We start from the raw sequence: 22,494 nt of genomic DNA, 5'->3' as shown, positions 1-22,494 counted from the left end.
TGTTGTGGTAATTGGAAAAGATATAAGTATTTAGATTTTAGACTTCTCTTGCATTTGTGCTAGATCCGATAAATTGATATGATGTAAGTTGTACGGCAAAACTCATGCAGAAGTTCTGGTAAGATGTCTCAATTTTATGTTCATTGCAAATTCAAAAGAAAGATAGATGCTAACTTTGAAGTTTTTATCCATTTTCACATAATGTTACAACTTACATGTATTTATATACACTGTGGTTACATGCACATAAGCATTATTTCATGCACATGTTACCGGACAAAATAATTTAGTCGTTGTAATCGATACACGCCTGACGGTTAATAGAGATGGAAACATTTTGCTTGAAGGAAGATTCTAGTATTCCAAGTACCCATCTTCGGTTCATTTTCATCAAAATATTGATGAAATTTTTGTAAAACTCTTTTATTTCGAACCACAAAACAAATAATATTGCCGAAAATATTACTTATTGGAACTAAATAACAATTAAAATGGTGAAAAATCCAAAATTGAATGTACAAGTACAAGTACTTTGAGTGACACTAATTCAATCATTTCCCGAGCGCCATAATTGTCGCGAAGTAACGCATTGTCCGTCTGGGATTTTGATTTGTAAAGATTGTTTGTGTGTTGTGGTCATTCCGTTGAATTTTTAAAGGAGTTGGGTGTGGACTAGCATAGTTTTTAAATTTTGACGCCTAGCTCACCTCTAGCAAATAAGTTTTAAAATACATGTAAGGTGCTTGGGCTCAAGTCGTGTTTTTGTATGGGTTATGGTCAAGGACGTCATTTTTACAAGGCAAGTATAAGTCCTATTTTTTCTTTTTTTCCTTATTTCATAGAGAGTAACATCTAATAGTTTGAAGCGCATTAATTGTAGAAAATTTACATTGTAAATTATGCATAAATGGCATGTCGATTCCTCTGAAATTTGTAATTTTGATTTTGTGAAGTACCTACCTATACATCTGATATGCAAGCTAATGATGTAGCGGCACACACTACACACACTCAAGGTACATTACTTAATTTAACATTTTGACCTCATTTAATTGGCTTGGACCTACTAGATTGTTTGACCTCTCTAAAATAAGTATTATTAGACCCATAACAACAAACCGCACTAAAACACGTACCAATTTGGTAGTTTGATTTCAAAGGCTGTTGGGCCTGGTTGGTGCCTGGTGGAGCAATTGTCATTGAGTATTGTATCTGCTCAACCAGGAATGTGGCAATACCATTCCAGTGTACATTCATGTGTGTATGATATTGGTGTTTTTCAAATGAACTGAATGACCAGCTCCTGGCCATTCTAGCATACTATGAATATTATTTATGTTTTGAATCTGTATCTTGTATTAAAGAAAGTTTCATTGATTTATTGATTGATTGAAATGTCATTTAGGTGCTCTTTTAATTAGAATCCTGCATTTTCAGGTAAACAAGTTGGCACTCAAATTTCACCAAATTGCTGTACTTAATCTCTAATTATAATCTCTTCAATATAATTGGTGTTTTTCTGGACATGTCGGGTTATGAACTTACCTATTGATTGTATTGAAATTCTGATGGCAAAATGTAATTATCCCTATCTGTAGGCTAAATGTAATTATCCCTATCTGTAGGCTTAAATCATATTGTATGTTTTGCTTTGTTGTTATCAATATTTTCACATTTATTTAACCACTCCTGATGTTTAAAACACTGAAACCCTGTCTGAAATGCTGGTCGTATGGCCATATGGTAAAGTCTCACCACTTTGATCAGCTACACTGCACAATATTTTTGAGCATAAGTGATCTTTTATATTACTGTTGATCTACATTGCTCCTTGGGATTATTAGATATTGCCCATTGGTGTTAAATGGTTTCCTTTTGACACATTTTAGGTATTCACTATTTCATTAACTTATCCTTGAACCACATTTCCTCTGGCTGTTTCCTAGCTGAATTTGTATCTAAGTTAAAAATTAATGCATGAATACTTCACTGTTTCAGTAAAGCAATACACAGAGAAGCCTCCTCCCCCCTTGTAAGTGTAGCTTGGTTTGGCTACTTATATAGCTATATGCACTTTTTACAGACTGATCTGATTAATTGCCATATGTAGTTGCCTGAAATGTCTCACTCGACAGGCTCTTAAAAGGCCCTTTTTATTCATTTTACATACTCACACAGTGCCTGTGACAAAGCATCACTTACAAGTCCTAAACTATAAAGGCTTTGGTGAAACATTCCTTTATTTGATCTACATTTTACACTTTGTCTACCTTTCACAGTTGACATCACAGTAGAAGCAGAATGAGCTCTATTGCACAGAAGATTGATTTCACAATGCTGAGTGACGACGAGCCGGAGACCTGTGAGCTCTCCATCAACAGCATGTCGTCGGACGAGCTGTTGCCGGCGGTGGACGGCGTGTCGCCGCCGCCGGCAGCGCGCCTCTTCCACCCGCCGTCGATGACGTCGAGCCCGCGCCGGCCGCTGTCGCGGCTGCCGGCGCCGCTCTGCCGCGACGGGCCGCACCACCCGCTGTCGGCCGGCCAGACGCCGGCGGCGCCCAAGCCGACCAGCCGGCTGGCGCGCGACCGGCTCAGCTCCACCTCGCCCTCGCCGCCGTACAAACGGATCAAGGGTGAGCCGCCGCACTACACGCGCGTCGGCCAGCGATTCGAGGGTGAGCTGCGGTGTGTGTCTGGGTGCTTGCTCGTCTGTCGGGCCGTCCGTCCGCGATCTCTGCTCGACTCTGCGGTCTCTGTCGTCCGGTCTCGTCTCCGGTGGTGGTGGATGGTATATCTCTCACTGGAGGAACTACTGGGGATGTGGTAGTGTTCTGGTTTTTCTCTACTCTATTGGTATTGGTAACGACCAATGGTGATAGTTATTCTTAGTGAGTGCTTTCCAATGACGACTACCTTTGCATGATGATTTACATTTACTTGTCTGCTTGCCTAGTAATGCATGGTTTGCTGTTTGCTTGATGTTCTAGCTTTCATATTCTCATGCGATACTGCAATTTGTAATTCATGATTTTTAACAATGTTTGTTCAACATTGCAGTAGATTATTTTATGTTAGGAATCAGTGTTGCTACTTTCATGTTTATCTCTTGCAGTTTTTAGCATCTGTGACACGGAATCGATCGTTTCCACTCGCCCGTCGTTCCGCCCATATAGGCGCCCGTCTGACCCCGTCCCGTCTCTGCGGCCGCAGGTCTGCACCTGGGTGACGTGCCAACCACACCGCGCACGCTGCTCGAGGACTGCATGATGCCGCCGCAGGCGCCGCGCGACCTCAACGCCAACAGTCTGCTGCGCTCGCGTCCCGACATGCGCAAGGTGCTGGCGCGCACCCGGTCGGGACGCGAGCGCGACCGCGCCGCCGCCGTCAACGTGAACCCGTTCACACCCAAGAACCGGGCGGCGAGCGAGCGCAAACGGCACCGGGACAGCGTCAGCGGCGCCGATGGGTACGTGCTGCTCGGGGAGGGGGCGGGTGTGCTCAAAAGGGGAGGCTTATCTGAGATGGAGGATAATGTGGACCTTAACCCGCGCCCCGTTGGGCTCTGCCGAGCAACGCGCCCCGTTGGGCTCTGCCGAGCAACGCGCCCCGTTGGGGGGGGGGGGGGCATTTTGGCCCCCCCCCAAGATCTCGAGAACCACGCAACCTAGCGACAAGCGGCAAACGGTGTTGGATAGCCCTATCAGGGAACTACCTTGTGACCTAATTTTATTGACCTAGGTCAAACCGATGACGTCACAGGTCAGGTCAAAGGTACAATTTTCACCGTTTACAGACATTTCAAGAAATGCGTTGTAAAATCGAGTAAAATGCATTTCATTGAAAATCATCGATGGGGAAATGTTCTTCAAACACTTATTTTGCTATTTGAGGTCACTGATACCAGGTCAGGTCACAGAGGTCAGGTCACGGGGGGTCACAATATGAAAGTGTCGTGTGATACATGTTTTATTGTCCATTTTACATGACGAATGCGATTATGTGGGTCAGGCAGCCTTTGGGGCCAGCTTAGGTCACGTTTTGGTCAAGGTCAGGTCAAGGTCAGGTCAAATGAGGTCAAATTTCAAAGTTAATATTTTTGCATAAAATGGGTATCGAATCGATGCAGCTCGTCACGGGAAGTTCAATGGTGGTCTTTGTTTTGCCGTACGTGGTCTAGAATCGCTAAAAATTGAGTTAAAAAATTTGACGTCATCATTTTTGAAGTTTTTTTTTCGCTATAACTTGGCCAAAAAACGAGATATCGATCTGAAATTTGGTATGTATATAGAAGAGTGCAGGGACTATCACATATATTCCGGTTTTTTCGAAATTCGGAAAATTTTTGGATTTTTTTTAGTTTTTCTAAAAAAATCAATTTTTTGAATTTTTTGGGGTCAAAAACCCAAAATTTTGAAAATCCGAGATAGCAGTTTTGTAGCGTCGCTTTTTGTCTACTAGACCATATAAAGAACTTTGAAATTGCTTGGTAACTGTAGATTTGGTGAGCGTTTCAAGATTGCATGTTTTTTGCTCATTTTTGCTCGAACATGACCTCAGTTTGACCTCAATAACTCCTGACCTAAGGTGACCTAAGACTTCAAATTTGGTGTGAAGGTGTCAAATTTATGCCCGGGAAGGTACTGAAAATTTGGTGGCGCTGCGCGCCGCCGTTTTCATGCCATTCAGGAAAAACCACAGGGGGGGGGGCCAAAATGCCCCCCCCCCCAACGGGGCGAGGGTTAAAGGGACACTCCCACCTTAACATTAGTTTTGAGTTGAGATAGCCAAATTGGTGGCCATGGCCTGCAAATACCGGTTTGGGCACTCACAACATCGAAAAATGCTTTAATTCGAAGATATGGAATTTCAAACTTGCAGTTTTCGGATTCTAAGGGGCTAATGCATTGGAATGCCCCCTTAGAATTTGTGACGTCAGCGGAGATCTAACGATTTTTAAATCTTAGACTAAAACCATCGTTAACACGTGGTGGTATACGCTGCTTTGCGCGCAACGTCTGCCGCACTTTAAGGCTGCCAAATTATTGCTTCCAAATAAAGTCGCTAGTAACAGGGGAGATCCCAAAAAGTAAACAAAAGTAAAATCCTAATATCTTGAAAACCAGTGAATATTTTTCGGTGAAATTTGGTAGATATTCGTTTTCGCTCTTTCTGAACCAAGGGACATCACTTTCATGCCAATTCATTAACTTTTTTGAAGGTGGGAGGGTCCCTTTATTATCAACAGTTTGAGGATACAGCTGGTGGGTGGGTGGAGCGGTGGAAGAGTGAGTAGCTCATATGAGGATTGCTCATTCTCATATGCTTATTGTGAGGATTGTAAGTGTGAATGTAAGCCTGACGCAGCTTTCATTATTATTTTCAACGAATTTGAGCTATGGCAGTGTTTTTATTCTAACATTCAGTTTTCGCCCTGCCTTCCATGGACATTGTCAATTCGTCTTGGCTTGAGTCGTCGTCGCTCAGATGCTGGCCGTGCACCGCCGCCCTTACGAACGTCGTTCCCCGTTCCGCTCATCTTCCAGCTCGCTGCTGTCGGTGTCGACCGACTGTTCGATGGACGAGGGCGAGCCCGAGGAGCCGGTGCCCGCCAAGCGGCTGGCGCTCAGCGACGCCAACGTCTCGCGACTGGACCACGAGTTCGTGCTGCAGGAGGAGGTGGGCTGCGGACAGTTCGGACAGGTGTTCCGCTGCACCAACCGGCTCGACGGCTGCACGTACGCCATCAAACGCAGCCGAAAACCGGTGGCCGGCAGCTCGCACGAGTGAGTATGCTCCGCGGCTAACCTGAGTGGCGATGGGGCGTGGGACTCTGTTGGGTACTGGTAGGGGTCAGGGGATTGTGGTGATAGCGTCTGCTTTCCGCCGGCGCCACTTCCAATTTTTTTTAGTTTTGAATACGAAAGATGCCAGGTTGTCTGTAATTTGTCACACTGGTAATAGTATCTAACGATTTGGATTTTTATTTAACGTTTTCTTGGCATCAATTGAGGCTACTTTTGTTGTAAGATTTTCTAGTGTTTTTTTTTTTTGTACGATTGCCTCATGTCAAAACTTATTTGTTCATCGTAGTGCCACCCATTTTGTAGATGATAGACTTGCAGACGCCCGTACTCGCGGACCAGGTCCGTGTCTCCGTCACCTAACCCTCCGTCCCCGCCCCGTCCCTCTACAGACGCAGTGCGCTGAACGAAGTCTACGCACACGCCGTGCTGGGCAAGCACCAGTACATCGTGCGCTACTACTCTGCCTGGGCCGAGAACAACCACATGCTGATCCAGAACGAGTTTTGCACGCGCGGCAGCCTGGCCGCGCTGCTGGAGAAACACCGCGCCGCCGGAACACTGCTGCCCGAGGCGCAAATCAAACGCATGATCCTGCACGTGGCACGAGGACTCCGGTGAGTGGGCTGCCTCAGGCAATGGGATATCTTTCAAATATGTCTGCTAAGAGCATCGTCATTCTGTTCATGTTGTTCTCTGTTTACTGTGTAAGTCACGGTTGGATCTTTGTTGGATCAGTGTTGTAAATCATCCGACCATCACGATTTCGACCTCATCCCTGACGCAATGGAAAGTCAGATGTCACGGCCACGGGACATTAAGCAATGCCCTGACGATACCTAATGAGACCACCGCTGACAGATATCTGATCCGTCTCCCTTCAGCTACATCCACTCGATGCACCTGTGTCACTTGGACCTGAAGCCGGGCAACATCTTCCTGACGGACAACGAGCTGTACAGCGGCGAGCGTCGCGCCGGCTCGCGGCTCGCCGAGGACGACGCGAGCGTGGTCAGCTCCGACGACGGCTTCGACGAGGACCTGGCTGAGGAAGACGACGAGATCATCTACAAAATCGGTCAGTTCAGACTTCAGAGATCGCTGTGGGATTGCTGCTCGGTGTCTTGTTAGCCATCAGTTGAATCTTGTCTATCGGGCTCATGAGTCCGATGATTCCAGCAGTCGGAACAAAATGTTATGACTTCTGCGAGCCAAATCTTTCCCAAACTAAATTGCCATCATCATTTATCATATTCTTTCGAACTTCTTTCGGAGATTTGTTAAATTTCATGCAATGCAGCCTGCTAGCTGCTCACATACGAGGAAGCATATATAGTCAGGGGAAGGAGGCCCAATTTTGGGCCGAATAACGCAAAATTGGGTAGAGCTTAGCAAAGGGTGGTTTCTGGGACAAAAATGACCACTGAACCCGAATCTGACCGGTGCGCACCTCTAACTAATGTTGCACCACTTCCAGAGCACGTGCAACTGCGTGGCTCATCTTTTTTGGAGAATGGTACCTTTTTAATGAATTGCAGTGTAACGTCGTTGATATTTGAGATATTGTTTTGAGATTTTGTCCCTGTGCTAAAAACACATGGCGTAATTGAAAGCTGAAGTTTTGCAATGTTCGGGCAACCGATGACGTCACTGTGACGTCATTTACCTATAAATGAGTTGAAAAAGTCGTCTTGCCCTTAAAGCATTTAACTTTATTCCCGTCGTATGCAAATCAGAGAAGGGAAAATAATCAAACATGATCTATGAACATTTCTGAGTCGGATTATGCTAAAATCGTTTTTGTAGAGGTACATGTGAGTCACGTTGAGAACGTGACAATCCATGGCAACATGAAAGTAGATGTTAGTAGAATTATATGTGAACCTAGCTATATATCACGGAGTGATCACCCTAAAAAGATAGAGAGACTTCCGTCGAGATTACTTCAGTACCATAACTCGTTTTTCCCAAAAACCATAAGAGAGTGGAACCAACTTTTGCCCAGCATGATGGAAGCCGAATCTGTGGAAGATTTTCGGAAAAACGTTCAAACACATGTAAATTCGGCGTAAACGTGATTGTAATTGAAATTGCTCATGAGTAATGCAGAATGAATCAATCTAAAATCAGTAGTAATGTGAGTAGGTATGTACTTGTGTGTATGTACTTGTGTGTATGTGCGATACTGATGTGTGCATGATGTGTGAACCAGATTTAACATCACCAGGGCCAACCGGCATTCGTGATTGTTGTAATACATGATGATGATGATGATGAAGTCACCACCTGACAGATTTGGTCAAACTGGATGAAGTAGTACAGCAGATTGATAAATCACGTGAAACCGGATATTTTTATATCATTTTTACTGTGTTCTGGCGCTGCGACGGCATTTAAATCAGAATGCTGTTGGCGTTGAATTGACTAAATATCGTTCCTTTGGTCTTATTTATAGTTCAAATTGTATATCTTTTTATCTATTTCAAGTAAATATCCATTCCTATGAATAACGGAAAGTCAGCGTGGGTTCAGCCTAGTCGTTACGCGCGTTTGGGTAGCGATAAAAAATGATCCAGAACTGTGCTTGTCATGAAGACTGGGAAAGAAAATAAACAGCTGTGGTTTATCAAAAAGGGCAAAAATCACCTATGTAGGAAAGTGAAGTATCTTGGATATTTGAGGAAAACAATCTAAGATCGAAGCGAGACCACACGATAGACGATGCAGGAACAAAACAGTACCTACAAAAAAAAGATCTGACAACCGAATGCCTCCTCGTAAACCTGTTTTGTGTGAAGTGCATTTTCTTGGGACTACATTGCGAGTGAAAATTCATTTCTATCAAAGAAGCATGAATTCGTGATTGCCCTATAAAGTTGAAGCTTGGTGACACCTTCAACATGCATGCGGCTCGACACTATCAGATGCTCTTGGAACACACATGGAACCGTTTTAGACAAAGCTGCAGATTGATGATGACGGGCACGACGAGCTGAATATGGAGCTCTCCCGACTCACCCGTCTGAGTCCAAAAGAGATTGAATAGTACCAGCATGCGGCTGCTGGAGAAGGGAGAGCCGGAGCTGGCAGTACGGGCCAAGGAGCTGGCAGGCCGGGAGTATGGACGCCTGACGCGACTCCCTCCGGACGATCCCGCTCGGAAGCTCATTGATAAGACACCGCCACCTAGACTGCAGTACAGAGCCCACCTCCATTGGATGCGGAAGAAACAGGAAGCCCAGGAGGTGGAAGTGCCGGCGCCGTCGCCGCCAGATGAGGACGTTGCTGGCCTCCAGCATCGACCCTGTTTCCGACGAGTGGGGAAGTGGGTGTGCGAGGAAGCTGGACTGGATGGAGTACCCGTAGCCCCACTAACACTGCACCAGGGAGAACCGCCGTAGAAGCAATACAACACCAACGTCCACTTCGGCTTGAAGCTTCCGAAACCTACCAAGAGGACTGACCCACCAGAATTACGAAAGGCTGCAACCCTGGAGGCCCTGGCCGCCTACTCAAATCCAGACCTCACAATCTGGTCTGATGGCTCTGCCCTAGACGGTACCAAGAAAGGCGGAGGAGGAGCCCTCCTCGAACTGCACCGTGAGGGACGCAAGATCGAATGTACCGTACCGGCAGAAGTCGTATGCAGCAGCATGCAGGCGGAGCTGGCGGCGATGGCGGAGGCGTTAAAATGTTTCCTGGGACAGCCGGAGCCATCCCTCGCTGCCATTCGGTCTGTCCTGCTCTGCTCGGACTCCCTGTCCGGCCTCCAACTGCTCAGCCGAAGCCCGGCAGCGCAGAAATCGGCCCTGACACAGGGCATCTTGGCTCTCCTGCACTCTGCCGCGGCCGGGGGCAGAGCTCCAGTGGATCCCGGGCCACGCGGGGGTCAAGGGTAATGAAGAAGCGGACCGCCTAGCAAACATCGCGGCGACGTCAGGCGACCAGCGTCGGATCCCAGTTGACCTGGCCTGTGCGCGCACCGCCATCAGACACTGAACCGGCTTGCTCACCCTCGATCGCTCCAAGCACCACCCACATCTGGAGAACACCCCTGGCCACGACGACCTCGACCGATGGGGACAGACCACTGTCTCGCAGATCCGCAGCGGCTGCTCACCCCTGGTCCGGGCCACACTCTTCCAGGGCCCAGTTTGGATTGGCCTGGCCTCCAGCTCTCTCTGCGGACAGTGCGGCGAAGAAGACACGGTCGCGCACCTGCTATGCGAGTGCCCGGCCGCGCAAGAACGCGAACCCGGCTCTGAGGGCCGCTCCCCACCCTCTAGGATGTGCTCTCGGGGCCGGCTAAATACGTCACGGAGTTCCTCGACCGAGTGGGGCGGACCACGCCACCTGTGGGTCAGCCCCGGTCTGCCGCGCCCTAGGGCACGGCCGGCAGTGGGCGGAAGAAGAAGAAGGGAGAGCCGGCTGACGCATCGGAACAGGCGCATCTATCCGAGTCCTGCGTCGAGAACGACGAGTCGCTCTGCTCCGTCGACCTGGCCGGCGACTTCACGTACCGGCTGGTTGGCGTCGTACAATTTATCGGCTGTTCCAAGCACTCGGGATACTACCTATGTGCGTGTGCCATGTACTGTACAGGATGGGACGGTCCGCTAGATGGACGAGGCAGACGTCCTGGGCGAAGGCCGCCGCCCAGTGTGCACAGAGTCACCGTGCCTGCGGCCGGCAACCGAACGCCTCCTGATAGTAGCCGTGCTACATTATGTGTGTTCGCCTGTGCGTGTGTGTATATATTTACCAGAAGTAAATACAGCCAACCAGAATCAAATTCTCTCCGGTTAGTTGTTACGTGTTCTTCAATGCTCGGGTATGTGACGTCTAAGAACATGAATAACCACAAGACATTGATAAGAACTTGGGACATAACACATGTGAAACCCTCTGTGACGAAATTTACACCCACCTTATTAGGTACAACCTTATTAGGGCATATTTAGTTTATTACGTTGTACGTATGCCAACGTAATAAACTAAAACTACGCCTGTTAAGCACACATCTAATTCTACAATCTCGCAAGCATACTGCATGCTTTACGAATGCTTTGCGGCGCCAATACATATATGAACGACTTCTATACCTACCTTTGAATTTTGTCATGTTACGTCCTGAAAACGTTATCAGCAATTGTTCAGCTATAACTTCTGATCAAACCACATAAGAACCATAGAGATCTTATATACAACCATAGAACCATAGAGATCTTATATATATGTATATAAGATCTCTATGATAAGAACAACGAAAGCATTTTCCATGCTGTTATCTTGATAATCCAAAGCGATTGGTAAACTACATGACCATTTCCAGACAGGTCATAACCTTCACTGGCATGATAATCGACCTGAGGCCATGAACTGCGGTAAAATATAATCTTAACCAATCGAAGCCAATTTGCATACCATTCGATGCGTCTCGGTGAGAGAATCACAACGATGGTAAAATGGACGACATGCAAGCATTGTATCAAAAGTTATTGTACAAAAACTATTTGGGGTAAAAACGCACACTCCGCGGATCTCGCTCCCTGTAGGCCAAAATGGCACCTCCATCCAGACGATTTTTACTTTTTGCAACGGGGAGATATTTTCTGAGCATGCTCAATGCATTTTAAACCCGCCAATGAGCGTATCCTGTGAATAAAGTTAAATGTTTTGTTGTCACACCTCATTTTCCCGTCAGTTTACGAATAAATGACGTCACAGTGACGTCATAGATTGTGTGCGATATGCGTTAACCAGAATTTTCATTAATGCAATGAATTTTGACTATAATATTAAAGTTTTGGAATACATCACAACTACACGACTTATTTTATTTTAAAATATATAAAAAGGGTACCATTCTTCAAAAAAGAAGAACCACGCAGTTGCACGTGCTCTGGAAGTGGTGCAACATCAGTTGGAGGTGCGCACCGGTCAGATTCGGGTTCAGCGGTCATTTTTGTCCCAGAAACCACCCTTTGCTAAGCTCTACCCAATTTTGCGTTATTCGGCCCAAAATTGGGCCTCCTTCCCCTGACTAATATATATGAGGAAGCAGTGCCCTTGTGAATCGTTTCTTGAGCTGTACTCCTTTAGGGTTATAGAGACTTTTCGTCATCCCTAGTCGCCTGCGACCGTTCCTCGCTGACGGGTGACCGTTACCGGCAGGCGACTTTGGCCACGTGACCTCCCAAGAGGAGCGTCAGGTGGAGGAGGGCGACTGCCGCTACATGCCCCGAGAGATCCTGGTCGAGGACTACGAGTGTCTGGCCAAGGCGGACATGTTCGCGCTGGGCCTGACGGCGCTCGAGTGCGCCTGCGGCCAGCCGCTGCCCAAAAACGGCGAGCCGTGGCAGGCGCTGCGTGACGGCATCGTGCCGCCGCTGCCCGGCTTCTCCGAGGACCTGCGGCGACTCATTCAGGTAAGTTGGTGTCACGGCTGGATGGAAGGGAGGGTGTGTTTGGAAGTGGTTCGATGTTAAGTAGTCGGCAAAGCTGATACGGTGTCTACTCTAATGGGATGGTACTTTGGGCATTTGTTGATTGTGATGCCTTCTTGCTTCATTCGCTGAAATAGTTCATGTACTATGGCCCAATGTGACGCTACCGGAGACGGCCTACTCTCAATTGTTAGATATCTCCAGTGTAGGTACTAGCACACGCTGATCGTTCGCGATATGATGTTTCCTTCTGACGTGCCAGCTAAGTCATAGCTTGCATGTTGCCAAATGTCCGTGTTCGTGTTTGACCTGTGCTGGCTGTTGCCGTCCCTCTGACCGCTCCGCCGTCTCTGTTTCAGCTGCTGATCGACCCTGACCGGGCGCGGCGTCCGACGGCCGCCGAGCTGCTGGTCCACCCGTGCCTGCAGCCGGCCAGCTGCCGCAGCCGCGCCCAGCTGCGCAGACAGCTCAACGCCGAGCGGCTCGAGAACCAGCTGCTGCGCTCGCAGCTGGCCGACCTGAGCAGCACGCACTGCTCGCCGGAGCGGGGCGGCGGCGGCCGGCGCGCGATCGGCCGCGGCACTCCCCGCAGTCGGAGCACCACCTTCTGACTGGATCGGGTGCGTCAGCCACACCGCCGGGCCTAGCTCGCCGGTGCGGTGGGGTCGGCGGAGCGCTCCGTCAACAGACTGCTGATGAGAGGGCGGGACAAGGTGTGTGCGAGTGTGTGGCTGAGGATCCTTCCCGGTTCTGTCTCGTGTTTCAGTGTGCGCCTGCCGCGCTGTGCGCGCGTCTGTGAGTGGTGCAGTGTCCGTCTCCGCTCGCTGTCCGCCGGGACGCTCCTCTGGCGGTCCGCGGCAGCGCCGCCCGCCCCTCCGCCCGTCCCACTAACCGGCAGCCTTTTTGTACTCGCCGGGCGGCGGGCGGATTTTAACCTCGGCCCGGTGCCGATTTTACCGCTGTTATGAGGGGACCACTTTTCTGCCGGTCGGCCGGCCGGCCCTTTTTACTGTGGACGCGCGCGGCTCTCGGCCGGTCTCGCGGCACTGGGAGGGACGCACTCCCAGTCAGGGTATTGTCTTTCAGCATGCCGTTTACCAGGACCAGACGCACGCGCGCGAACGCGACCGGTTGTGAACTCTCGTCCCCGGGTCTGTCGGGCGCCGCCCGTACGTGTGTACATATATCTATATATTATATAGTACGTGTAGTGTGCAGCGCCGCCCCGGCGGCGGCTGTGCCACAGCTTGTCTAGTTTTCTGATCCTTTTCGCGGCGCGAATGTGTCGAGTGAGCGTGTAATCATGATTGTGCCGGCGCTGCGTCCGCCGGCCTGTGCCTTGAGCGTGGCTGTGACCGCCAGCGGGACAAAGAAGAAACGAACCAAGAGCCGAGACAGTTGGTATTTTATTCGTCTTTATTGACCGTTTCCAATAAAGAATGAGAGCAGTACAGCTGAGCGGAGAGTGCCGGCGGCGGGGGTCGATATCACAGGAGGGGGACGTTAGCCGGGCGGCCAGCCCATCTGGCGGCCTCCCATAACGTGCAGGTGCAGGTGGAACACCGACTGAGCTCCGTCCGGGCCGTTGTTGATCACTGGAACACACAGGGAGCGCGCACGGTCAGTCGGACGGGCACAGCGGGAGGCGGGGTAGCGGGTTACATTTGAAAACGGGACACTGTCGGATTGGGCACACTTGAGCATTGACACGTACCATCCAAGGTGGAGGAAGATTTCGTTGCAATGCGCTGGACGAAGCTCAAAAGAGATTCGGTGAAGTGATTCGGGCAGGTTACTAGCACAAAGAATCCAAGGAGCTCGTCGCTGCCCCCCCCCCCTCAAAGAAAAAAACGTGATGGGGACGAGTGAGTGAATGAGTAACGCCATTCATTGGATTTTGGACAGACGCGCTGGCTGCGTTATGGAATTCGGTAATGTAGGTGATAACTATAGCCTCGCTGCCTCAGTAGTCGATTTGAGTTCCGCGATGTGAAGTTCACAGTGCACCGGACACTCACCGAGCCGATAGCCATTGTCGAGTTTCTCCTGCGCTGCTGTCTTCTTGGCGACAAGCATCAGGTGACCGAGAAGCTGTGGAGGTCATATCGCATCAGAAGCCGAATCAACCCTACACATTCCATAAATATACGACACAAAACATATAGAAAAACGGGTAGAGGAGCTAACAATAACTGGTGAGTCGTATGCCGCTCGGGCGTAGTAACAGTCGGTATGTATGCGGCGGTGTCTGGTACAGCTCCGTCCTGCGCATGGCGGGTGACGCCGAGCTGCTTTATGACAAACATCCACCAGGGAAGGGTTGGTGGCTGTATAGTTATCACTGCCCCCCCACCCCCCCCCCCCCCCCACCCACACACACACATTCACACAAACACACACTGAAACACACCACAGACAGCCGGCGCCAGCCTGGAGTGGGTCTGATCCCTGTGTGGAGCACCGCTCCGCTGGAGGGTATCAGACATATCCCATCCTCGTCCCGCCCGGCGCCAGCTGCTCGGCTGTGACAAATATCCACGAAATATCTGAGGGGCAGCAAATACCACCCAACCTGACTCCAAGTTCAAACCCTGATCATCTGCCATGCTAATAAAGGAATAACATAGCAGTATCAATCAACCAGTCTCATCCCATGATTGTTATACCACTTATTCTTATACCACTGTATCGTGCCAAATAACAACCACTATGTCCCGGATTCCATTATGCAGGGTAAAGGCTAGCAAACATCCTCCGTATCAGTGTACACTGTACTAGTGTACTGTGTGCCCCCTCCCCATTCTGTGCTCAGTCACAACTGCAGAGCACGGCCGGGCACGTCCGCTGTGCAGGATGCACGGCGCACCCAACGAACCAAAGAGCCGGGCGGTGACGTTTAATACGCTGAACCAACGAACACAGCGACGAAAATATGCACCACATATGCGGAGCGGGCCGCTTTCAGGATCTTAACCGACTCGCCGTCCGGAGTTCAGGCTCGTAATCACGAACGGAAGACCATGGTCTTAGCGCTTTAATTTTTCCCTTTTCACTCCCCCACACCTCCTCTGTCATCTCAGAGCTCTTTTCCTCCCCCCACCACCTCACAGCTCCCCCTGCCATCTCAGGGCCCTTTTACTCCCCACACCCCCTCTCCGTCCCCAGTCCCACCTGCTGGTCAGCATCCTCTGCGTCCGAGAGGGAGCTGAGCCGCTTCTTGGGGATGACCAGGAAGTGGGTGGGCGCCTGCGGACTGATGTCGCGGAACGCTAGACACTGGTCGTCCTCGTAGATGATGTCGGCCGGGATCGACTTGTCGATGATCTTGTCGAAGATAGTGGGGCCCGGCGCCGGTTTGGCGGCGCGTGCCTTCTCGACCTCATCACTCATGGCTCGCCGCGGCGGGAGGAGCGGTGCCGACGGCAGGCAGCGGTCGGCGGCCTGAGGGGGATGGGCACAGGGGGTCACCGGTCGGTGGCAGCCGGCGACTGGGCGAGGAGAGGAGAGCACGGGGAGGGGGGGGGGGGCAGACAACTGTGTCATACGTACGAGAAAGGTGCACACTTGCTCAATGGTAAGATACCCATCCGTGCGCAGGACGTCAAACGTTTGCATACCGATTACACGTGTGCCTAACTCGGAGCATACAAGGTCACTCAGTGTTCACGATCAAGATGCTTCTCTTACAATACTTCGCATCAGATCGCTTCCATTTCACGACGATCGCAACTCTTTCTGTTTGCTATTATTGTCACTTGCTCACGCCTCAGCTGCCGCCACAACTGACGTGGTGTAATTTCACGGGGCATATAACCACATCCACGAAACCAGACCGCATAAACAACTAACAAGAGCATACCCGAGCGTTGACAAAAACGCAGTCATAGCTGTTCCCAGGCCACTTTGTTAGTACAGCGGGCTCCAGATATCTACTACTAGGTGGCGGTTATAACTTATACCCCATGTGTCGTGCACAGCACATACGCCCGAAAGATGTCTACAAAGTAGTTCGGAATCGGATCACGTACCAACAGAGCAGGCCGTCTAATGCCCGCCGATCTCGTTATCCAACTCGCGGAAGATAAATGCAATACCAGCCTTGGAAGCATCGCTCTGAAACACAACGATACCATACCTTCCATCAAAAGTTGACGAATCGTTTGGCTTACGGTTGCATACCTATGAATGAATGGTTATTGAATGACTACTGTTTACCTAATTCAACTAAAATACCCGTGTTCGGGAAAGCAGTCTTCATGATCCCAGATTGTACAAATTCTACCTAGCTATAAACGGACGTTTGAAAAAGTTCTATATGTATCCAAATAAGAACATCATATGCGTTTATGGATGCAACAATGGATGGATGGATGGATGGATGGATGCAGTCTAACAAACTATGCCGTCGATAGCACGTAGCTGTAAGTTACCCGCGAAGAGCGGACTACCGAACCTATAGTCACTTTTCACCAAAAACATGTCAGGACATTTCACGGTTGGGTGGGTTTCACACTACGTCTCGTTCGCAGGTATTGATTGGTATACAAAGCAGACAATAACTAGCAAAACACGAGAAAAAAAAACAGGTGAAACTTCACGTATTTCAAGCGGCCAATCGCCTTCTTGGTCATTAGTTGCATTAATTCACGAAAAAAAAATGTTGAAAGAATACGTTTATTTGATACTTGAGTTTGATATGATGCACACAGCTAAATACACGCGGTTACAGGTGCCTCTTGCGCTACACAACAGCGCAGCTAGGGTCTTGAGCTCAGCTAAGTACGTCTACGTACGTCAGCTACTACGTCTAACTACTAACCCCACAAGTCTAAAAAAAAAAACGGAATAAACAAAGCAGGCCGATGCAATGCGGCTGGCAAGACGCTTGAAATTCAGGCTACAGGACACACAGAGCAAAGTATGTGGTTTTTGTGAAACGAAACTCCGCGGAAAACACATAAGCATGACCAGTAAGCGCAGCACGCGAAGGTACGAATCAAGATCGTGGTAAATCCAGCCCAATTGAAAGAAATTACACCATAGATGAACCCGACATCGATTCTAAGCACGCATTTTCGGGAGCTGGCCAAATATTAGTTCGTTAATTTGAAGCCAGGTCACACTAAGATATGCTCCAGTGTACCTATCAATTGAAATAACCACTTATACTCTGCAGTTCTGAGCCTGGATCCGCCACTGAACACACGAAGGAAAAGTGCAAATCATGCTAAACATGCCTAAACATTCGCCAAGCAAAAGCATCAGAACCTTTACGAACAGGCGACAAATGATTCAGCCTTGTACATTATTCGCCATTTGTTACAGTGTACTTTGGTACTTGGTAGGCAGCCCTCGAACACCATGACATCCGCTATACAGGGTAGGGCGTTATTTATTACACTATGGTAGGGCACAGCACTCTAAATTAGCCTCTGCACAGTCCGCGGAACAAGGCACACCACTCGAGATATGGGAGCGGGGGGGGGGGGGGCTGATAGCGGTCGGTCGACACGCTCCGTGCCCTCGCCGGCGGCTGGGTGGCAAACATCCGGCCTGCGACGGACACCACAAAACAGTGGACTCTGGCCCAGGGGCGGAGAGACATCCAGCTTCGTAAAAATGTCATTGTTGGAGTTCTGTTGGATACGAGACATGGAAGTGCACGGATTATTTTGCACTGGATATCCAGAAAGTCAATTTTCGAATAATTAAGTCATTAATTAGACTGTTTGTTCTTGGTTGATGTCACCCCTTTCACGTCACCACTGACGTTTGTCTTCCGATGCCCCTGCCTCACCCCCGCGGCCGACTGGAACCGCTCAGTGGAGCTGAACGGGGATCAGCAGGCAGATCATGTCCTTCTTCTCCGCGTCCAGGATCTCCCACTTGACCAGCGCCGAGACGGCCGGGAAGATCCTCTTGATGGCGATGGCCTGCGAGTAGTGCTGCGCCGAGCCCTTAGCCACCGGGCACGTCATGCCGCCAGCCGTGCAGGCGTTGTCGTCGGGCAGCTCGAACGGCACAAAGATGGGCACGCCGGAGACTTTGCCGTGCACTGAGGCGGTGGCCGACTTGCTCTCCTCGCCGGCCGTGAAGGTGATGTTCAGCGTGGCCGTCTGGCCGCGCACCAGCACGCACTTGGGCCCGTTGCCGCACGGGGTGATGCTGACGTCGCTGATGGTGGCGCCCTTGGAGCCGCAGTCGGTGTAGTGGATGGCCAGGCAGGCCGGCACCAGGGCCGCCATCAGCACCGCCGCCATCGCCACGCGCGCCGCCGCCATCTCGCAGTCCGGGGGTATGGGGCAGTGACTGGACAGCTGTCTGGAACAACCGAGGAGTGACTGGCCGGCGGCCCTCTCGGAGCATGCGGTGCGGAGCGCGCGCGCGTCGGGTGACAGGTGCATGCCGATGCCGCTCCTCAATATGACATCACCTTTTTCCGACAGACAATCTTTACTGATACACGAGACCCACACGGGCACAGACTGATGACACATGCCGGACAGCGTGACTATTAAAATAAATTTAGTCCGAACCTTTCAAATGGAAGGATTCACAAGGACAGAGCCCCCGCTAAGCCAAGCTTGTTGCGTTGACCCTGCCCTCTTCCCTCTGATCGCGCAATTCCGGATCTATGGCAGAATTTGGAGTCCAAAGTTTAACGAGCGCACATAGCCGGGCACGGTTGGTCCCCTCACTGAATTCGCCTGACTACTGCCTGCCACCAACCGCAACCATACCTGTCAGGAGGCTCATAAACGTCAAGCGTCGTCGCGCTTCGAACCCGGACTGATAGCCGGGAGCTCGTGCTCTCACCACGCGGAGTCCAAAACTCTACCGACTGAGCTACAGAAGTCCCGTACATCCCGTAGTACGGCAGTCCCGTACGGGAATCATGTTATTGCACGACGACTTTCTGCACAACACCCACAACTTTACAAGCCATGTTACATAAAACAATAAACATCATAACTACTGCATCTACATTGTTCACATAAATGTGTCTGCCAACCAAGAGTGTTTGAGGTAAGCAGTAGGTTTGATAAATTGAGTTCTAATAAATATTGACATTTTTTAAACATTATTATCACTCCATTAAATATTTGTATTTCATTACCATACCTAACAACAGTAGGTTTATTTATTTGAAACAACTGCAGCTTATATGAAAACAAGTTACATGTGCACATACACTTTTATTAGAAAACAGATAAACTTGAATATTCAGTAGAAAACAGTGGTGTGCAAAACTGAGAGAATGATGACTGGTACCTACCAATTCAAATTTCAAATTAGGAAAAGGGTGCAATAAGGCACCAGTGAAATGATGCATAAGTATAAGTATTAAGTAATATAGAAATAAAGATCTATACAACTACTTTTGAAGCTCTTGAAATCACAACAAATCCTATGTGCTGGAGATAATATTTCAAGCATTTGAATGCGGGTATTAAGATGTTATTACTGGCTGCTTGCACCGTGGGGCGTGGACTTATAGATTACAATTATGGATGCTTATCTTGTTGCTAACAAACAACCTTCCATGCCCATTCAACCAAGTTAGCCTCTCCCGACCAAGATGCTGCTCTGACCAACCAGACAATCATCAGCACAAATTATTCCCCTGGTTGCATCCCTTCCCTTCCCTCGCACTGAGTCAAAATATTTAGCCATCAAGTGACAAAAGACTGTCAAAAGACATAACATCCACTGGATGGAGCTTGAGCTGACTCTAGCTGACTAAAGAAGAAGTTGAAGGCTGGTACAGGTCATCAACTCTGCTGCCATACTTTGTGCAATCTGGGGGAATATTTATGCCGAACACTCCCATTGGTCATCGGATGATGGGAATTTTCAATCAATTAAATCAATTCTCAATCAAGTTCAATGAGCAATGAGCATACTCTTGAAATTAAAATAGATCAATCAAAGGCATTATTTGCCTTACCTTGCCAGGTACAGGAATTTAGACGGCCAATTGGCCGTCCTGGTCTCATCGAGCTCCGTGCATAAGGACAGACATAAGATTAGCTTAGATGATTTGTTCACCATTTGAAGGAAAAACTCAAATAGAAATCCGAAGCCTCACTAACCTACCTACCTTTCAAGCAGCCCCGCTGAATTTCCACTCGTCAACCGGCAGGTCAAAGTCGGAAATGAGACAAACAACGGCGTCGTCGTAAAAATAATTAAGGGGCTTGAGCCCTGTTCAGAAAATATTGGCTTCAAGGCAACAGCTGCGGACCTCCCTCTGTTGCATGGCAACTTGCTATTTTATTAGCAGGTTGCTACGGTGAAATGTGATTTGTCTCCTATATTTCGGAAAAGAGCTGCTTTTGAACAGGACTGCGCCAAAAAAGTAATTTTTGAATAAATGAATGAATAATGAATGAATGGCAAGGCGATGAAAGTAAATAACCTATTGGAATTGAAATAATTAAATTTCATTCGGAAATGTAACGGAAGTTAGCAGGGATTCAGCAGGGGTTCAGCAGGGATTCAGCAGGGATCGACGGCCCCTACGATTTCGCTGAATTTTGGTGGAGAGGTGCAGAATGGTGTCCTCTATCGAAAATCCTAGTGCCAAAATGCGAGGAATCCATCAGGGGGGCCACAAATCCCAAAAAACAGTATGCCCTCAGGGCACAATCGACGAACTTTGAAAACCCTACTTCTAGCCGTCAAAACAGCTAAAAATGCACGTCATTCGAAAGAGGACAAAATTTTACGTACAACGGTACCAAATTTAGGGGGCTAGCGCCCCCCTGAACCGAACAAAACAGCTTCAAATATATGGGCCCGGGAGTATGCCCTCGGGGCATAAATAAACGTTTTCAACAATTTCAGGCCTATAACATCGACAAAATCCAGCAATATGCACATCATTGGAAAGAGCGTAATTTCCCAAACAAAAAAAAAACAAGTAACAGTTTTCGATGGGGCCCACCTGGGGCCCACAGGACCCAATTGAAATTTGGGGCCCAATGGGGCGGCCCCTACGATTTTCTTCAAAATTGGCACAGACACTCTCCTGGGCCCCCTCTTTAATCTGGCTGAAGAAACCTACCGGGGAATAGAGGAAGGGGCCCAAAGAGGGCCCCAAAGAGGCCCTTTCTAAGTATTGCCCCTAATTTCGCGACCAACCCCGGCAATATGCACATCATTGGAAAGAGCATAATTTCCCAAACAAAAAACCCAAGTAACATTTTTCGATGGGGCCCACCTGGGGCCCACAGGACCCAATTGAAATTTGGGGCCCAATGAGGAGGCCCCTACGATTTTCTTCAAAATTGGCACAGACACTCTCCTGGGCCCCCTCTTTAATCCGGCTGAAGAAACCTACCGGAGAATCCAAAGGAAGGGGCCCAAAGAGGGCCCCAAAGAGGCCCTTTCTAAGTATTGCCCCTAATTTCGCGACCAACCCCGGCAATATGCACATCATTGGAAAAAGCGTAATTTCCCAAACAAAAAACCCAAGTAACATTTTTCGATGGGGCCCACCTGGGGCCCACAGGACCCAATTGAAATTTGGGGCCCAATGGGGCGGCCCCTACGATTTTCTTCAAAATTGGCACAGACACTCTCCTGGGCCCCCTCTTCAATCTGGCTGAAGAAACCTACCGGGGAATCCAAAGGAAGGGGCCCAAAGAGGGCCCCAAAGAGGCCCTTTCTAAGTATTGCCCCTAATTTCGCGACCAACCCCGGCAATATGCACATCATTGGAAAGAGCGTAATTTCCCAAACAAAAAACCCAAGTAACATTTTTCGATGGAGCCCACCTGGGGCCCACAGGACCCAATTGAAATTTGGGGCCCAATGGGGCGGCCCCTATGATTTTCTTCAAAATTGGCACAGACACTCTCCTGGGCCCCCTCTTTAATCTGGCTGAAGAAACCTACCGGGGAATCCAAAGGAAGGGGCCCAAAGAGGGCCCCAAAGAGGCCCTTTCTAAGTATTGCCCCTAATTTCGCGACCAACCCCGGCAATATGCACATCATTGGAAAGAGCGTAATTTCCCAAACAAAAAACCCAAGTAACATTTTTCGATGGGGCCCACCTGGGGCCCACAGGACCCAATTGAAATTTGGGGCCCAATGGGGCGGCCCCTACGATTTTCTTCAAAATTGGCACAGACACTCTCCTGGGCCCCCTCTTTAATCTGGCTGAAGAAACCTACCGGGGAATCCAAAGGAAGGGGCCCAAAGAGGGCCCCAAAGAGGCCCTTTCTAAGTATTGCCCCTAATT

The 22,494-nt window shown here is 49.2% G+C and overlaps 2 protein-coding genes across 10 annotated transcripts; one reads left to right on the top strand and one right to left on the bottom strand.

Moving 5' to 3' along the window:
• The first annotated feature begins 553 nt into the window (after positions 1-553).
• On the top strand, positions 554-13,702 carry LOC122390841 (wee1-like protein kinase). Of its 2 annotated transcripts, none has more exons than XM_043384173.1 (8): positions 554-799; positions 2,280-2,635; positions 3,213-3,468; positions 5,546-5,785; positions 6,196-6,420; positions 6,688-6,881; positions 11,978-12,231; positions 12,609-13,702. In XM_043384173.1, the coding sequence occupies exons 2-8, from the start codon at positions 2,302-2,304 to the stop codon at positions 12,858-12,860; spliced, it is 1,755 nt and encodes a 584-aa protein (XP_043240108.1). In that variant the 5' UTR covers positions 554-799; positions 2,280-2,301; the 3' UTR covers positions 12,861-13,702. The 2 variants fall into 2 exon arrangements, with proteins under 2 accessions (XP_043240108.1, XP_043240107.1); XM_043384172.1 differs by having other exon boundaries at positions 592-799; positions 2,280-2,677.
• LOC122390842 (histidine triad nucleotide-binding protein 1-like) lies at positions 13,652-20,561 on the bottom strand. 8 transcript variants are annotated; one of them, XM_043384174.1, is made up of 5 exons: positions 20,351-20,422; positions 16,278-16,362; positions 15,421-15,690; positions 14,268-14,340; positions 13,652-13,844 (listed from the first exon to the last, which is right to left on the bottom strand). In XM_043384174.1, exons 2-5 carry the CDS (start codon positions 16,356-16,358, stop codon positions 13,753-13,755), a joined length of 516 nt encoding a protein of 171 aa, XP_043240109.1. In that variant the 5' UTR covers positions 16,359-16,362; positions 20,351-20,422; the 3' UTR covers positions 13,652-13,752. The 8 variants fall into 8 exon arrangements, with proteins under 8 accessions (XP_043240109.1, XP_043240110.1, XP_043240115.1 ...); XM_043384175.1 differs by having other exon boundaries at positions 20,347-20,371; XM_043384180.1 differs by lacking the exon at positions 16,278-16,362 and having other exon boundaries at positions 20,351-20,551.
• Between the last annotated feature and the right edge of the window lie 1,933 nt (positions 20,562-22,494).

Source organism: Amphibalanus amphitrite, unplaced genomic scaffold (assembly GCF_019059575.1).
Source record: "Amphibalanus amphitrite isolate SeventyFive unplaced genomic scaffold, NRLGWU_Aamphi_draft 000412F_arrow, whole genome shotgun sequence".
Taxonomy (NCBI): domain Eukaryota; kingdom Metazoa; phylum Arthropoda; class Thecostraca; order Balanomorpha; family Balanidae; genus Amphibalanus; species Amphibalanus amphitrite.
This window is presented reverse-complemented; position numbering and strand designations above follow the sequence as displayed.